The sequence below is a fragment of the Indicator indicator genome, chromosome 30, assembly GCF_027791375.1.
Source record: "Indicator indicator isolate 239-I01 chromosome 30, UM_Iind_1.1, whole genome shotgun sequence".
Classification (NCBI taxonomy): Eukaryota; Metazoa; Chordata; class Aves; order Piciformes; family Indicatoridae; genus Indicator; species Indicator indicator.
Window position 1 is genome coordinate 13,033,165 of NC_072039.1, and position 16,471 is coordinate 13,049,635.

The 16,471-nt window shown below is 55.4% G+C and overlaps 1 protein-coding gene across 1 annotated transcript; it reads right to left on the minus strand.

Annotated features, from left to right (window-relative positions):
- Positions 1–2,975: 2,975 nt before the first annotated feature.
- Positions 2,976–16,361, minus strand: NUP88 (nucleoporin 88). The gene is made up of 17 exons (XM_054394471.1): positions 16,116–16,361; positions 14,982–15,151; positions 14,439–14,564; positions 14,133–14,219; positions 13,317–13,493; positions 11,231–11,414; positions 10,121–10,271; positions 9,455–9,553; positions 9,238–9,328; positions 7,683–7,784; positions 6,855–7,013; positions 6,155–6,280; positions 5,197–5,262; positions 4,975–5,055; positions 3,789–3,915; positions 3,321–3,439; positions 2,976–3,168 (listed from the first exon to the last, which is right to left on the minus strand). The coding sequence occupies exons 1-17, from the start codon at positions 16,359–16,361 to the stop codon at positions 3,105–3,107; spliced, it is 2,175 nt and encodes a 724-aa protein (XP_054250446.1). The 3' UTR covers positions 2,976–3,104.
- Between the last annotated feature and the right edge of the window lie 110 nt (positions 16,362–16,471).

A 16,471-nucleotide genomic window follows, 5' to 3' on the forward strand; every position in this document is an offset into this window, starting at 1 on the left:
TCCCTTCTGGCTGTGACAAAAGGAGGCTCCAGGAGCAGCTGTCCAAACCCTGTGTGGTGGCTGGGCCCTGGCATGGGCTTTGTGCAGGGCTGCTCTGCTCCAGTGGCTGGCACCAGGTGGAAGGCTGCCAGCTGTCACTGGGAGGTGTCCTGAGGAGGTGGTGAAGGAAGCAGTTGGCTCAACCCAACCACTCCTGGGGCAGCTTCCCAGTCTGCAGGAGGGTGGTTGCAGTCTGAGAGCAGTGTGAGGGAGCAGGGCTGTGCTCTTCTGCTGGCTCAGGTGTGAAGGGTGCAGAGCATCTCTGCCCTCCTGCTGGCACCATGCTGCTCAGGGCTGGCTCCTGCACTGTCTCTTTCTGTGACCATGCACTGGAACTCTGCCCTGTGTGAGGTGACAGCAGAGGCCCAGGGCTCTGGTTACCCAGCAGCTGCTAGCTTGGGGCTTCTTGGCCTGTGGTGGTACTGGGACCATTCCTGGTCCTTTCCCATCTTCTGGTGGAGTTCCAGGCATGCAGCTGGGTGCTTGGTTCCACCTGTGGGTGCAGGTGGTGATGGCCCTGGGGGTGCAGACTGAGTTGTTCAGCTGGCCCTTGCTTACCACCCAGCTCCAAGGAAGGAGGTGAAGGAGCAGATGGCTGCTGTCCAGAATGGATCACTTGGACTTCCCTCCACTGCTTGTTTTTTCTCTACCTGCTTAGCCATGGCTCTTAAGGTGATGAAAGCCCAGAAGTGACAGCAGCTGCTCCAAGCTGCAGTGCAGTGAATCCAAGTGCTTCAGTCCTAGGGTTGGAACTGGTGGCTTTGAGGAGGAATGCCTTAAAACCAGCCCAGAAGCAGCCTGCAGGCTCAGTCCTGTGGCTCAGTGCAAGAATTAAAGCAGTTTATTCACCCCAGCAATTCATTCCTCCAGTAATCAGCTCCTCCTGCCACCCATTCCTGCCTTGGCAAGGAACAGCCTGGGGGCTGGCAGCACTGCCCTCTGAAGGTGGCACTTGGCTGAAACGGTTCTCTCTCTAGCAGCTGGCCATGACCAGGTCTGGGGCTTTGAACCTTTCTCACTGTTGCTGGTCTGTGAGGTGTCAGCAGCTTCCCCCTGAGGCATCAGTGCACTACCAGCTGGATTGCATTCAATTCTCCAATGGTTAGGCTCCTGCTCCATGGGGCAGGCTTGGGAGAAGATGAGTAGAGGCTGTTGGTAGGAGCTGTGGAAGGAAAAGCTTTTGCCTGTGGTCTCTCCCTTCCCCAGACTAACTGCTCACTGCTTGCTGCTGGCTCACCTGTGCAGCAGCGCTTAGGCAGCTGTTAGAGTATGGCAAAAGCACCCCAGAGCCCACCCAGCTCTGCAGCAAGCTGAGCACTTGAGGAACTGCACCTAAAAGGCAGGAAAGGAATTGTTGGTTGAGGTTCTGGACTGTCCTAGTGCAGGATGTGAGGGAAGCTTTACTGGCCCTTCAGTGTCCCTCTCTGCTCCCTGCTCAGTGCCTGTCTGCTCTGCACAACCATGGCCATAGCTGACCACTGGGGATGGGTTGCAGCAGCACAGGGCTGGGGTGGCCTCTCCTTGGCCTGTGTCACAAGCTGGTGGCATCCCAGGGCCAGGCTCTGTGTCTGTGCTCCTGTGCTTGCTGCTGTGTCTCAGTGCTCAGCCTGGCACTGAGGCTGGAGACACCCCTGAGAGCTTACCAGAGATGGCTTCCTTGCTCTGCAGCAGGCACTGTGGGGTAGTGAGGGAGCTGGAGAGGAAGGGTGCAGCCACCATCTGCTTGTGTTCCTCGGCATCACCTTGCTCCGTCTTGCACCCCCCCAATACCTTGACCCCTGCTGGAGCACTGGCTGTGCCTGAGAGCTGGACCAGGAGTGACCCTTGTCAACTGCTGCTGCTCATACCTGGCTAACCATTCACTCCTGATTGCAAACCCAGCTTCAGAGAAGTGGTGGCCATGTGCCCACTGCAGCCAGCTCTCCTGCTGTCCCACAGGGGCAAGGAAAGCACTCGAAGGGGCTCTTAAAAACCAGACCAGTGCATGCCAGATGTGCAGTGAAGTGAAGAGACTGCAAGTGAAGGACAGCCAAAGCTCTTGGTGGAGCTGCTCAGTGGATGGATGCTGGTGGTTTTGCTCCTAAGCCATCAGAAAGCCAATGCTGTTGCCTCCAGGTGTTGGTGTGTGGGCTGTGACTGGAGCAGGGTGGGAGGCTCTCCTCCCTTGGTAGGAGCCTTGGCAGGCAGTAGGTCTCAGCTGGCAGGCAGCCAGGCTGCAGGGGGTGAGTGGGTCAGGAAGCTGGCTTCTGTTTCTGTAGAGTGTCAGAGGGACAAGATCAAGTTCTGTACCCATTCCTATCCCTGTAGAGCCCCAACTGTGCAACCCCAGCCCCCTGCAGCATGCCTGGTAACCCAGCAAGTACTAACAGCCCTCCCTCCCCTGCACCTTTCTAGCAGTGCAGTTCTACTTTTCAAAGCTGAGCTTGGCCAGCTGGCCTGTTCCCAGGGGAGGGGGACAGCACCTCCCTATTGTCCACAGCAGGCAGCCCTGGCCCTGGAGGGGAGGGGGAGTGCAGGGCCAGCTCCCAGGACAGGCAGAGCCTTGGGAAGTGGATACTGCATTCCAGTGAACCACGCCCTTGGTGTCCTGTGCAACTGTGGGTGTGGAATTCTGCTGTGGGCAGGATTCAAGTGTAACCATTTGTTAACTGTACTGAAGGTGTCCTTATGGAGAGTGTTCCAAATTAAACAAACAAAACCCTGCTGCAGTCTCTGCGCTTCAATGCTTTCCCCTCCTGCCACAGGCCCCACACAGCCATGCCCTGGGCCCAGGGGAGGAGAAGCCTTCCCAAAGGAAGCCCAAGGAGCTGAAGGAAACAGTGATCCCCACAATCCCCATACCCCACCTGTGCTAAGGGTTAAAGAGCTGCTGCTGCCTCCTCCTGCCTTTCTGGAAAGCTAAAACCCCAGCAGCCCCTGAACAGTCATAACAAAAGTATTTTATTGAAGACTTCCTCCTTACAAAACAGGAAGTGAAAGCTGTGGTGCTAAATACACAAGGGGAGGCACCAGGGAAAATTAAAGCTCCTCCAGCCTTCTGGTGGAGGTTCCTCATGGGAGACAGCTTAGAAGTTGATGTGGCTTCTGACATCATTGATCTGCTTCACCATTTCCCTGATGTGTTCTCCCCTAAAGACAAAGAAATGCAATCAGAACCCAGCCACAAGATCCCCTGGCAGGTTGAGCTTAGCAATAGCAGGAGAGGGCCAGAGCTGCTGGCACTGTGGAGGCACTGCCAAGCCAGGCTGGAATTGCAGAGGAGGAACCCAGCCTCAACTTACTCTTCCTTCAGCACGGTTTGGATGCACTTGCTCTGGTAGGCACTGAGGGTGATGCTGGGTTTCCGGGAGCCAGTCCCCTTCTCCATCTTCTTCTGCTGGTATTCCTTCTTCATTTTAACCTGGACATGCACAAGAGCCCAGTCAGTGCTGGCCCTGCCTGCCAGGCTGAAAGCTGCCTAGGTCCAAACCTTGCAGCAAACAGATCCTCTCTGGGTCAGAACCCCCTGGCTTTTGCACTCCCTGCCACATAGGAACAGAAGGTTACTGCTTGGTCTGTGTGGAGACCTTCTCTTAGAGTTTACACCAAACTGCAGAGGTCCTGTCTGGATCACTCACAGGGATCAGAGGTTACTGTGGTGAGTTGGTGCCAGTTTGGCTCCTGTTGCTCTACTGAAGGACTGAATCCTGTCAGCACACTCAGCAGGTGCTGGCAGGGACTGACCAGAGCCATCCCATTCCTCCTCTCACCTGTCTGAGAGCGTTGCTCAGGTGCTGCAGCTGGTCATGGATGGTCTGCAGCTCCTTCTTCATGTCCTTCTCAGTGTCTGACAGGACAGGGAGCTGAGAATGTAAGCTCCGAAGCACCTTCTTCATCCTGGATGTACAGAGCAAGAATCATTGCTGCATAAGCTGACCTCCTGCTGAGCCCACACCAGCCCTGCAGGCTCCTCCTCAGCTCCCAGGCTTCAGACTTGACTTTGCTCTTCCAGCTGTCTCAATTCTGACTGGCAAGGGCTCACCTGGACCTGAACTGGTACTGACAAACCACCACTGGCCCCAGCACAGAGCAGTTCAGCATCATGGAAACGTTTTGGTTGGAAAAGACAAAGCTTTAAGATCACAGAATAGCTCAGGTTGGAAGGGACCTCAGAGATCTACTCTAAGCCCCTGCCATGGGCAGGGACACCTCCCACCAGCCCAGGCTGCTCAAGGCCTCATCCAACCTGGCCTTGAACACCTCCAGGCAGGGGGCATCCACAGCCTCTTTGGCCAACCTGTGCCAGTGTCTCACCACCTCCTAGTGAAGAACTTCTTCCTCTGCAGAGCCCCTGCAGCAGCTCAACCCTCCCTGCCCACTCACTGCCAGCTGCAAAGTGCCTGAGGATGCCTGGCTCCCAGTCTGCTACCCAACCCAGCTGCCACCTCCTGCTTGCTCTGTTCTACCACACTCACAACTTCCAATCATGAAATCATTTAGGTTGGAAAAGACCTTCAAGATCATCAAGTCCAACCATTAACCCTACTCTGCCAAGCCCAGCACCAAGCCATACCCACAAGCACTGCATCTGCACAGCTTTTAAACCCCTCCAGGGATGGGGACTCCACCACCTCCCTTGGCAGCCTGGGCCAGAGCCTCACAACCCTTTCAGTGCAAATTTTTTTCCTACTGTCCAGCCTAACCCTTCCCTGGTGTAGCTGGAGCCCACACCCTGTTGTTCTCCCATAGCTCCTTGGGAGCAGAGGCCAAGCCCCACCAGCAGCTGCTCCCAGGTGGTTTTCCACATCTGTGCCTTCCACGGGGTCAATGCTGTGGGAGTTTGCTTGAAATCAGTTGGTGTGGACATCAACCAGGTTCAGACATGCCCAGAAAATACTTTGATTGATCAAAGAGCCTCCAGCCAGCCCTGCCCCCAGAGCCCCAGGCTGCACTCACCTGTTCATGATGTCCTCTTGCTTCTCCTTGGCCTCCTCGTACTTATCTGCCAAGCGCTCGGCCATTTCCCGCAGGCTTTTCCTTGAGCCGAGGGGAAACGCTCATTGGCTTGGGGGTGAGGAGCAGGCTGAGGAGCTGGAGCTCCATCACAGCTCCAGATGTGCTCACCCCTCCCTGGGGTCACACTGCCTGCAGCATGAAGGGGCAGCAGCCCACACTCACCTTTCCTCTCGACAGTAATTGAGGTCTTCCAACTGTTTCTTTTTCTGTCCCCACAACAGCTTCACTCTGAAACAAAGACCAATCAAACCAGCCAGCACAGCAGCCCACACCACAAACACCAGCACTGATTTGTGCTCCTGGAGCAGGAAGAACCAAGGGCAGTGGTGAGAAGCAGCTCTTCCCTTCTCTCCTAGCTTTATACTGCAGTTTGAGGGGAGATTTAATGCAGATTTCCTTTGCTGAGGTCAGAAGATGTCCTGCCACCCCCAGGCAGACTGACAGCAGCAGTATTTTGTGTCATACTCCCTGCTGCCTTCCCTGCTCAGTTTTCAGCACAAGTTCTCCTGGAGGTGTGCAAGAAATGTGGACACAGCACCTGGGGCCATGGTTTAATGGCCACAGAATGTCTGGATGGGAAGGGACCTCCAAAGCTCATCCAGTCCAAGTCCCTGCACTTAGCAGGGACACCCTCCGCAAGATCAGGTTGCTCAGAGCCCTGTCCAGCCTCACCTTCAATATCTCCAGGGATGGAGCCTCAACCACCTCCCCAGGCAACCTGTTGCAGGTTTCAGCAGCCTCCTGGGGCAGAACTTGTTCCTCACATCCAATCTCAATCTGCTCTGCTCTCATTTCAAACCACTGCCCCTGGTCCTGTCACTGCAGTCCCTTGCCCCAGCCCTCCTGCAGCTCCTTCAGACACTGAAGTGCTACTCTAAGGTGTCCCTGGAGACTTCTCTTCTGCAGGCTGAACAGCCCCAGTTCCCTCAGCCTGTCTTCATCCACGGTGGTGTTGGGCTGAGGGTTGGACTCGACCTGAGAGGTCATTCCCAACCCAAACAATTCTAGGGTTAGTCCCCCATGAGCTCATTCTCATTGCCAAGGGTTAGCCCAGGAGGGGAGTGCTTGGTGCTGCTGTTCCACTCAGGGTAGAGCAGAGATTTTGGAGGGTCTGTGTTACCTTTGCTGGATTTCCTCCTTGGCCAGGTCTTGTTTCAGGATGTATTCTTCTCTGAACACCTGTGTGGCCCTGCTAAGGAGCTGCAGGCATTCTTCAGGGGGAGGAGCAGCATCTGGATCAGCAGACCTTGAGGAGAGCAGAGGCAGGGTCTGGCAGTCTCACCCTGACAGGCTGAACAGCTCACAGCATTTACTGGGGCCTGAGTTAGGGAAGTGAGGCTAACATTAAATCCTTGTGCTGTAAAGCATTTTTCCATGAGGAAATCCCAGAGTATCTTAAAGATACTCAAACCCCAGTGGGACAAGTGATGAGCAGCCTCAGCAGCTGAGCTCAGCCCTGCTTGGAGCCCCTGGAGCACGATGATCCCCAGCCTCCTCTGTCACTTGCTGGGACACCATCCCTGTACAGAGGGGTGCAACCTGTGCCCCATTACTGCCATGTCTAAGGCACTGTTCACAGCTTCACAGATTGCATTGGGCTGGAAGGGACCTCAAAGGTCATCTTCAACCCCACTGCAGACAGCAGGGACACCTCCAGCCGAATCGGGCTGCCCAGGGCCACAGCCAGGCTGATTTGAATGTCTCCAGGGATGGGGCCTCAACCACATCCCTGGGCAGCCTGTGCCAGTAGTTTTAAGCAGGAGGTGATGGACACAGTATTCCAGAGAGTCCAGCTCCCTGAGGAAGGCATCTTGACTTACTTGAGCAGCAGAGGATTGGCAGAGCTGCGCTGCAGGATCCCTCGGATGTGCTTCTCAAAGGAGTGCTGGGACTGAGCCAGGATGCGGAGCGGGGAAGCATCCACATCATCATCCTCCCTGCTGCAGAGCAGGGGAGGGGATGCAGGATGCACTGTGCTCCTGCCAGGGAGAACACAGCTTAGGCCAGAACATCAGCTAGGGCAGCCTAAGAGCTATCTGAAGGGAGGAACTTGCCACTGTGCAAGGAGATGTCTTGCAGCAGTCAGTCACAAGTGTTTAAGAGGAAGTATTTCAGTTAGGTGACAAACCCAGCTCCAGGCAGGCTTGGTGGAGCTCAAATCCCCACAGCCCTCTGTGGCCACAGCCCAAACTAACAAGAACCATAAACGTCCTTTCCCTTGAGGAGAGGACAGCTCCCTAAGGAGGCAAGCAAGCACCTGGACAGCAGAAGGACCCTGGTGCTCCAAGCAGCCTGCCCAGTCCCTACCCACCTCTGTCACTTCAGAGTGGGGCTCACAGGACCTCTAAGTGTTTGAGAACACTGCAGAGAGAGTTTAAGGCCCATAAGAGACCCTGACCCTGGCTCTGCTGGGGGGGTCCTGCCACACACTCACCACTGGGCAACAAACTGAAAGCAACAAACTGCCTGCCCTCCGCGTGTCACACAGCCACCTCCACCACTCTGCACCTTCCCATCCCCCCAGACAAAGCACAGCTGCTTTGGAAACTTCTCTGTGTGGGCTGCAAGGAGCAGAGCTGGGCTGAAAGGATCAAGAGGCTAATCCAATAGCATCCTGTGGTCCCTGTCATGCAGCAGGAGCCACGTACAGGAGTGGCCTCGTGATGCACTCATAGGTGTTGGTGATGCAGATCATGGTGGGCCCCAGGATGTCAGAGACAATCCAGAACCCTCTGATGGGAGCAGGCTGCCTGAGGGGAAGAAAACACAACAATGAGCTCATCAGAAATGCTCTTTGTGGCTGAAGTCGTGCAGGTTGACTCTCCAGAAAAGCTCTGGCTGTAGCCTACACCAGACACTCTTCAGCAAGCCTGAGTGAGTCCCTCTGCCACCACACCTCCTGCCCCAGGACAGGCTCCTCCAGCTGGAGAGGCAGAACAGGACCAGCATCCTTGTGACCAGCACTGAAACCTGCCGTGACCCAGGCCCCATGACCCACTCCTCATGCAAGGCTCAGAAGTCCTCAGGAGAGTGCAGGGCTCCTGCACCATCTCTTGGGCCAAATGTCCTCTCCCCCCTGGAGAGGCTGTGCTGGCTCAGGGAGCCCTGCAGGTGACCTCAGCCAAACTGAACAGCTCCTGACAGCCACTGCCTGCACCTGCAGTGCTTGGTACAAAGCAGCCTACAAACATGGTTAGGACTTACGAAAGTGAGGAGAGCAGCAGCTCAAGATGCAGATCCTAGAACCACTACTGTTGGGAAGCACCTCTGAGCCCATCAAGCCCAGCAAATGATGCCTCTGAGGCCTGACCAAGCTCAACACATCATGGGCAGGGTTTGATCCTCAACAAGTGGCTCAAAGGACCATGGAAGTGAACATTGCTGCTGTTTTCACAGGGGGCTGCAGACAGGGACACAGAAGGAGTTTGCCCCCTGGCATGAAGAATCCTAATGCAGAAATCTCTGTTACTTCAGTTCTCTTGACCTGACTTTGTTAATTTAATGGCAAGAATGCAGCAAAAGAGCATCAGAGAATCCCAGACTGGTTTGGGTTGGAAAAGACCTTTAAAGGTCATTTAGTCCATCCTGCAATCAGCAGGGACATCTGCAACCAGAGCCCAAATCTGCAATGGATCCAGGGATGGACATCTGCCACCTCTCTGGGCAGCCTGGGCCAGGCTCTCCCCACCCTCAGTGTCAAACATTTCTCCTTCTCTCCACTCTCAATCTCCCTCTTTGAGTTCAAACCATCCCCACTTGGCCTGTTGCAACAGGCCTTAAGAAAGTCAGTCCTCAGCTTTCTGATCTCCCCTTTCAGCACTGCAAGGCCACCAGAAGGTCTCCCTGGAGCCTTCTCCTCTCCAGCCCTGCCAGCATTGCTGTGGCCTCTCTGGCCCTGCTCCACCAGGTCCCTGTCTGTGCTGTGCTGAGGGCTCCAGAGCTGCCTCAGCACTGCAGGGGAGGTCTCAGCAGGCACAGCAGAGGGGCAAAATCCCCTCCCTGCCCCTGCTGCCCACACTGCTGGGGATCAGCCCAGGACAGGCTGGGGCTGGGCTGGCAGCTCCTGTCCAGCTTTGCACCCCCAGCACCCCTAAGTCCACCTCCTCAGGGCTGCTTTCCAGCCCTTCACCCCCAAAGCCAAGAAGAACTATTTCCCATGGCAGCTCACTCGCTTGGAAGCAGCAGAAAGGGTTTGGCTTTTACCTGCAGGGCAGTGGTTTGGTACAAAGAATGTGTTCAACAAAGCACTTCTGCTCTGCTCCCAGCTCTTGTAAACTGTCTTTGTCTTCCTCATCTGCAAAGAGATTTGTCAGAATGCACCAGAGCCCTCTGCAGGGGGAGGGGATCTCAGTATTCCCCACATCCACCAACCTGATCCTAGCCAAAGGGAGCTGCTCAGGTGAGAGTGCCTCAGACTCACCTGAGGCAAGGAACTTGTGCAGTTTCTCAATCCAGGTCAGCCCCACGCTGTGCACACCTGCCTCGTGTGTGCAGTGGTATCTGGAGGGACACTTTGGATCTGAAATCCCAACAGCAAATGGCACCAAACTGAGGAACTCATCCTGCCAGCCTGCATCGCCCTGCTGTGCAGGCAGCATCAACATCCTGCTCCCAGGCACTGACCTGGAGGATGAGTTCTGCCTGCAGCAGCAGCTGCTGCCCTGCTGTGAGCTCCTCCCAATCTCCCTCAGTCACTGGCAAAGGGAGGAAGCCAGCAGAGCAGTGTGCTGACCACAAAGACCCAGCCCCTGTGTCCTGCCCCACCCTGACACCACAGTCCCATGAGCAGACCCCAGATCTTCCCCAGAATCAACACCACCACAGAAGCCCCTTCCAGGGTGGGGTCACCACAGATGAACAACTCTGTAGCCACAGCTGCAGGAACTGAGTGTTGGGTGATCAGCTGGAACCTGCCCTGGGGCAAGCACCAAGGCACCTCCCAAGCTTGCTCTTTCCATGGCACTTAAAGGCATCAGGCAAATCCCTGCTCTGCCACCAGTTTGCCACCAATGTAACCTGTGAACACCTGGACCCTGAACACCTGAAATGAAGCAGGAGAAAGCCCAAGCCCCAGCAGCAGCCCTACCTCGATGCAGTTTGATTGGGCAAGAGAAATCAGACTCCAAAGGTTCTTCTTCATCTCCTGATGCCAGCTTCAGTGCAAGCTCCAGCTCAACACATTCAAACACATACAGGGAAGGGATGAGATCAGATCTTGGGTCCCAAGACTTTTCTGACTGTAAAGAGTTGAATTTTTCTGTGAGACATCTTGGAGACAGACATGGCAACACCAACTGCAGCAAGAAATGGACATGACCTAGGCCAGCGGACTTGTGGGCAGGGAAAGTCCTTCAAGCCCCTGTTTTACTCAGAACAAGTCTGTCTCAGAAACAGAGTTTCTGTTTAGAATGCCAGAACCCCAGCATGGTGTGGGCTGGAAAGGATCTCTGGAGATCATCCAATCCAGCCCCTGCCCCTAAAGCAGGGCACCCACAGCAGCTTGCCCAGGAGCACAATGCCCAGGGGGGGTTGGAAGCTCTCCACACAAGGACACTCCACAACCTCTCTGGGCAGCCTGCTCCAGGCCTCCAGCACCCTCACAACAAACAACTTTCTCCTCCTCTTCACATGCAACCTCCTGGCTTCCAGTCTGTGCCCAGTGCCCCTTGTGCTGTCCCTGGGCACCACTGAGCAGAGTCTGGCCCCAGCCTCTTGCCCCCCACAGCTCCTTTAGCTCTTGCTGAGCATTGCTCAGCTCCCCTCTGGGGCTGCTCTTCTGCAGGCTCTCAGCCCCAGGGCTCTCAGCCTTTGCTCCTCCCAGAGCTGCTCCAGGCCCCTCAGCAGCTTTGCAGCCTCCCCTGGGCTCTCTCCAGCACTTCTCTGTCTCTCTTCAACTGGGGAGCCCAGCCCTGGACCCAGGACTCCAGGTGTGGCCTCCCTAGGGCAAAGCGGGAGGAGAAGCTCTTTGAAGTATTCCACAATAAGATTAACCAAAAGCTGATCTACTGTCAGGGCACACACAACTGGCCCTGAAAGTCACCCAGGTCCCAGAGCCTGGCTGGCACAGGAGGCAGCCTGGCTGCACCTCATGTATTGGCACTTGGCGTTCGCTGCCAGGCCCTCTGCCATCTTGCAGCCAGGAGCTTTGAGTACAGACACAGAATTGCGCAGAGCACAGCACAGCCCGGGCCAGTACCTGCTCCTCCTCCTCCTCCCCATCCAGCACCACGCAGTGGTACAGCACGCCGGCCTCCGTGGCGATCACCAGGATGTTGGGCAGGCAGGGCAGGCACAGCACGGCGCAGGCGTCGTAGCCGTAGTTGTCCTCTGCTGCGGGGTGCATGGGCAGGGGCCCCAGCAGCCTGCCCAGGTTCCTGGTGCTGCAGTGAAGAAGGGGTGCTCACAACAGAGGGGGCCGAGGAGGGCTCCTCACTGCTGCCTGCTGCACAATAGCTACAAAATCACAGAATGTTAGGGGTTGGAAGGGACCTCCAGAGGTCATGCAGTCCAACCCCCCTGCCAGAGCAGGGCACACAGGAACACATCCAGGTGGGGCCTGCAACAATCTACTAAAGGAGACTCCACAACCTCTCTGGGCAGCCTGCTCCAGGGCTCCAGCACCCTCAGACCAAACAAGTTTATTCCTGGGTTCCAGCTTGTCCCTCTTATTCCTTGTCCTGTCCCTGGGCACCACCACACAGAGTCTGGCCCCTTCCTCCTGACCCCCACCCCTCAGACATTGATAGACATTGATCAGATCCCCTCTCAGCCTTCTCCTCTCCAGACTAAGCAGCCCCAGGACTCCCAGCCTTTCTTCATAGCAGAGATGTTCCAAGTCCCTTCATCAGCCCCAGAGATCTCTGCTGGACTCTCTCCTGTCTCTCTTGAACCGGGGAGCCCTGACCTGGACACAGTATTCCACGAGTGTTCTCAACAGGGCAGAATAGAGGGGCATGAGAACCTCCCTAGAGCCGCTGGCCACACTTTTCTTGATGCCCCTCAGGATGCCAGTGACCCACTTGGCCAACAAGGGCACAATGCTGTCCCATGGAGAACTTGCTGTCCACTGGGATTCCAATAAATTATAAGGAACCACAATGATGTAAAGGAAAAACCCAAACCAGGCCAAGGTTTGGAGCTGTGTCCAATTCCATCTGAGTGGAGCAGATCAGGAGTCTGACCTGCACCCACCCAGAGGAGATCTCAGAGCAGAGGGTGGAGCTCAGCACTTCATGCTTTCTGCCTTCAAAGCAACCAAGCCAGACAGCAGAAAATTCAAGAGGAAATCTTGTGACAGGACACAAAGCACCCAGGGACAGCTCAGGTTAATTATACTTACTACTTAATTGGCTTCTTGCTTAATGAAGCACTTCACAAGCAGCATTTTGTGGGTGGCAATTCTCTAGGTAGAGCCTCTGGAGGGCTGTAGCCCATTCCCTTGCCTACAGACAGGATCTGCTCCATGCTGAGGCAGACAGAGCAGTTTGTAGCCTAAATACCACATCCTAACATCCACTCACCCTTGGAACATGCAAGTTTTCCACCTTTCAGTTTTCTTGTATTATCTTTAAATCTTTGACTTTTCCTTGTGGAACACACCTGACAACCCTCTAGGATCTTCAAATATTCCATCTCCTCAAATGCCACTGCCACAGCTCAGGATGTCCATGCTGTGAACCAAGAGCTCCAGAACACACATGGACAGCCTCAGACACACTGATCTGATGGATCAGGGGAGGGTTAGGTTGGAGATGAGAAAAAGTTTCTTCGGCACAAGAGCGGTCAGAGATTGACACAGGCTGCCCAGGGAGGTGGTGGAGTCCCCACATCCCTGGAGGTGTTCCAGGAAGGTGTGGCCATGGCAGGTGGGGTCATGGTTTAGTGGCCATGGTGGGGTTGGGTTGAAGGTTGGACTAGATGACATCAGAGATCTTTTCCAACCCCAATGATTCTATGATTCTGTGATCTTTTAAGAGTCTAGCATCTGTAGTTCAGCTTTCTGATGGTTAATAATGGCCAGTGGATTCTCAGCAGTGGCAACCTGAACATCTAGATCAATCAAGTTGAAAGCTGTATTTCCACAAAACTGGATTAAATCCACAAAAGTCTTGGGTTTCAGTCCACTGGTAGTGGCACAGAGAGAAACCAAGCTGCAGTGCACTAAACTCAGCCCAGCCCCCAGCCTGCCCAGAGCCCCAGCTGGAGAGAGCAACAGCTCTGCAGCCCTAGTGTTATACAGAGACAGCAGCAGCCCAGCAATGCCAAGGGTGATGTGGGCCCACCTCTGAAGCAGGCTAACATAGGTGAGGAAGGTCTCTCCATTCTCATAGAGGATGTACAGGGGGTATGCCAGCACCTCTTCACCCCCTCGCTGCCCCAGGACACTCTTTGGGACCGGCAGCAGGGGCCCGAAGTCAAAGGCGACCGCAGTCTCCCCCAGCGACGCTGTGTAGGCTCTCCTGGGGACAAGGTGGAACCAGGGGAGAGCATCAGCTGACAAATGCCTGCTCAGCACCTCTCCAGCAGTCTTCTGACTGACTTACTGCTGAACACCCCTCTGTGGGCCCTGGCATGCTCAGCAGCCAGAGCACACAGCTGACATCCTCCTCCTGCCCCTCCTGCACTGCAGCCTCCAGCACAGCTCACAGGAGACAAGGGGGAGGGGTACTGAGGGGAGGTTTAGGCTGGACTGGATGAGCTCAAAGGGCTTTTCCAACCAGCACTATGATTCTATTCCTTTGCAGTGCATCAGGCTGTGACTAGTAGGGACCCTCAAGTTCTCCCTTTCCAACTAGGCCAAGAGGGAAATAAAAAGATCATCTCTACATTCCCCACTCCGAAAGCCCCTCTGAAGCCCACTGTCAATGGTGCATTTCCCCACTGCCTGCTCTGACAATCACCCAGCTCTATGCTTGGTTGCTGCTTTCCTTTAGGATGGCAAAAAGCAACACCACAAAAGTGCAATTCCTGTGCTAGGAAGAAGCCCATGAAAAGAAATCCCACTGGATTTCCAGGTACATTTGTCACTGATTAAAAGCAGAACTGAATCCAGAGCCTGTGCCGTGCAAAGCCTTTGCAATAGAAGGCAGCACACCTACCCTCTGTTGATTGTAAAGGTCTCCTCCTCAGTGTCTGAAAGGGCAATCACTTTGACAGGGCTCTGAGGAACCTTCAGATTGTAAAACCTAGAGAGAAGGAAGAGCAGTGACAGTCATTCAGCTGGCAGTGCTGGAGGAGTCCCTGCTGGGGAAGGGACACCAGTTGGTATCAGCCTAAAATTCCTCCTATCCTCTTTTTTGCAGGTAACCCTTCTAGGAATGGCAGGAGGCTAAATATCCAGGGAGAATCCAACTGACTGTAGCAAAACCATAACACCTAGCACATGGACTGCAAAGAGGTTTTACCTTATAGTGTTATCTGAGGTCAGGAGCACGATGTGGGGCTCTAGTGTCTCACAGGGATACCAGGCAGCGTGCTTCAGGGTCAGAGAGGTTGAGCTAGTGAAGAACCTTTCTGCAATGGGAATTGTGCTGAAATACAGAGCAGAAATACACAGTGACAAGAGACACAAAGCTGGCTTCTGAAGGCAAGCTGGGGAAGAGGAGCTAGGAACCTGCTTAAAAAGTTTCAAAGCCATTAGCTGTATTAATCTTAAAACTGGAGGGACAGCTGTAACTGGAAGCACTTTGTTACCTCAACCTGGATGTTTGCTTTTAGCCACCACAGCTAAAAGACCCCAGAAAGGCTGGAGAATAGCAGAGGGGAGCAGCTTGCTCCTCAGCAGTGGCAATCACCAAGTTCCTGAGCCAAAACAACTTCACTGGTGACTGTCCCTACAACCACCATACAGCCAAAGTCTTTGAGTCTGTGCAGCCCCAAGAGAGGAGAGGCTGTGGAGGAAGCACAGCAGGACAAGGGTGTTGGTAACCCCCAGAGGTCTCACCCACCTACAGTTGACTGTGGATCTCCCACCTTCAAACTCTGAGTTCTTGCCCCAGCGTTTGGGCAGCTGCAGCACCATGAGCCCCTTCGTGCCGATGAGAGCCACATGATGCTGGGTGGGGCTCAGCAGTGTCTGGTAGACCTCAAACAGGGGAGGGTCTATGCAGAGAAGGGTCTGCAAAGACAAATACTGCAGTAAGGATGAGCCACCACACAACCACAGACTGGGCTGGGTGGGAAGGGATCGTTAAAGCTCATCCAGTCCAACCCCCCTGCAGACAGCAGTGACATCCCCAACCAGAGCAGGTTCCTCACAGTCCCAAACAACCTGACCTGCAATGGTGCCAGCCATGGGGCAGCTCCCACCTCTCTGAGCACCCTGGGCCAGGCTCTCCCCTTGCTCAGTGTCAGGCATTCCTCCTTTCTCTCCGCTCTCAATCTCCCTCTTTGAATTCAAATCATCTCCTCTTGTCCTGTCACAAAAGGCCCTGAGAAAAACTGTCCCCAGCTTTCTGATCTCCCCTTGAAGCCCTGAAAGGCCACCAGAAGGTCTCCCTGGAGCCTTCTCTTCTCCAGGCTGCCCAAGCCCAACTCTCTCAGCCTGGCTCCCAGCAGAGGGCTTCCAGCCCTGCCAGCATTGCTGTGGCCTCCTCTGGCCTCTCTCCCCCAGGTCTGTGCTGTGCTGAGGACTCCAGAACTACCCCAGCCTGCAGAGGGGTCTCACCAGAGCAGAGCAGAATCCCCTCCCTGCCCCTGCTGCTAGGGACCAGCCCAAGACAGGCTGGAGCTGAGCTGGCAATGCTCGGTGCTGGCTCCTGTTCAGCTTTACACCCCCAAGTCCTTCCCCAGCCCTTCACCCCCCAGCCTGTATTGATATTGTTCACAGAAGAGTGGTACATCTTGACTGATTTATACAGCCTCTACAAGATGCAGAATGACACAAGAACTTGCTCTCCGCCACAGCCAAGGCCAAAGCTTAAGTTCTCACTGAGCAAAGTTTCACCGAGAGCAGCCTGAAGGGTGACCACCGCCGCGGGGCCTTCGGTGACGACTCCGCTCAGCCCCCTCCCATCACAGCCCTCACTGCCTTCATCCCCTCTCGCCGGCCCCTCACTGCTTCCCTCGGCGCCAGGCCCCACCTGGTACCGGCTGAGCCCCGTGGGGTCGGGCCCGCCGAGGCGGCGGAGGCCAATGGTGTGGAGAGCACTGCACTCCCCATCCCAGAGGAGCAGATCCCCATCGAGGCCGAGGAGGAGGTTGCGGATGAGCGGCGGCCGGGTGGTGGCGGCAGTGGTGGTGGGGACGCGGTCGCGGAGGCGGCTGAGCACGGCGTGCTGCGGGAGGACCGCTCGCCACTGCTCGGCCGAGCCCCACTCGCCCGCCATCGGCGCCGCCTCACCACTGCGCCACTTCCGGCGCTCCGCCGTACCACTTCCGGCGCCATCGCCGCTCTACCTCCTCTCCGGGACTACATTTCCCGGCGTGCCTCGCGGCG

What these genes read in the sequence shown, in the direction of transcription:
- NUP88 (XM_054394471.1), bottom strand. Translation starts at nt 16,361, where the DNA reads ATGGCGGGCGAGTGGGGCTCGGCCGAGCAGTGGCGAGCGGTCCTCCCG. An exon ending in CCCAATCAAACTGCATCGAG is followed by an intron (nt 9,554 to 10,120) that starts GTAGGGCTGCTG and finishes TTGGGATTTCAG; the next exon opens with ATCCAAAGTGTCCCTCCAGA. An exon ending in ACCAAACCACTGCCCTGCAG is followed by an intron (nt 7,785 to 9,237) that starts GTAAAAGCCAAA and finishes TCTTCCCCTCAG; the next exon opens with GCAGCCTGCTCCCATCAGAG.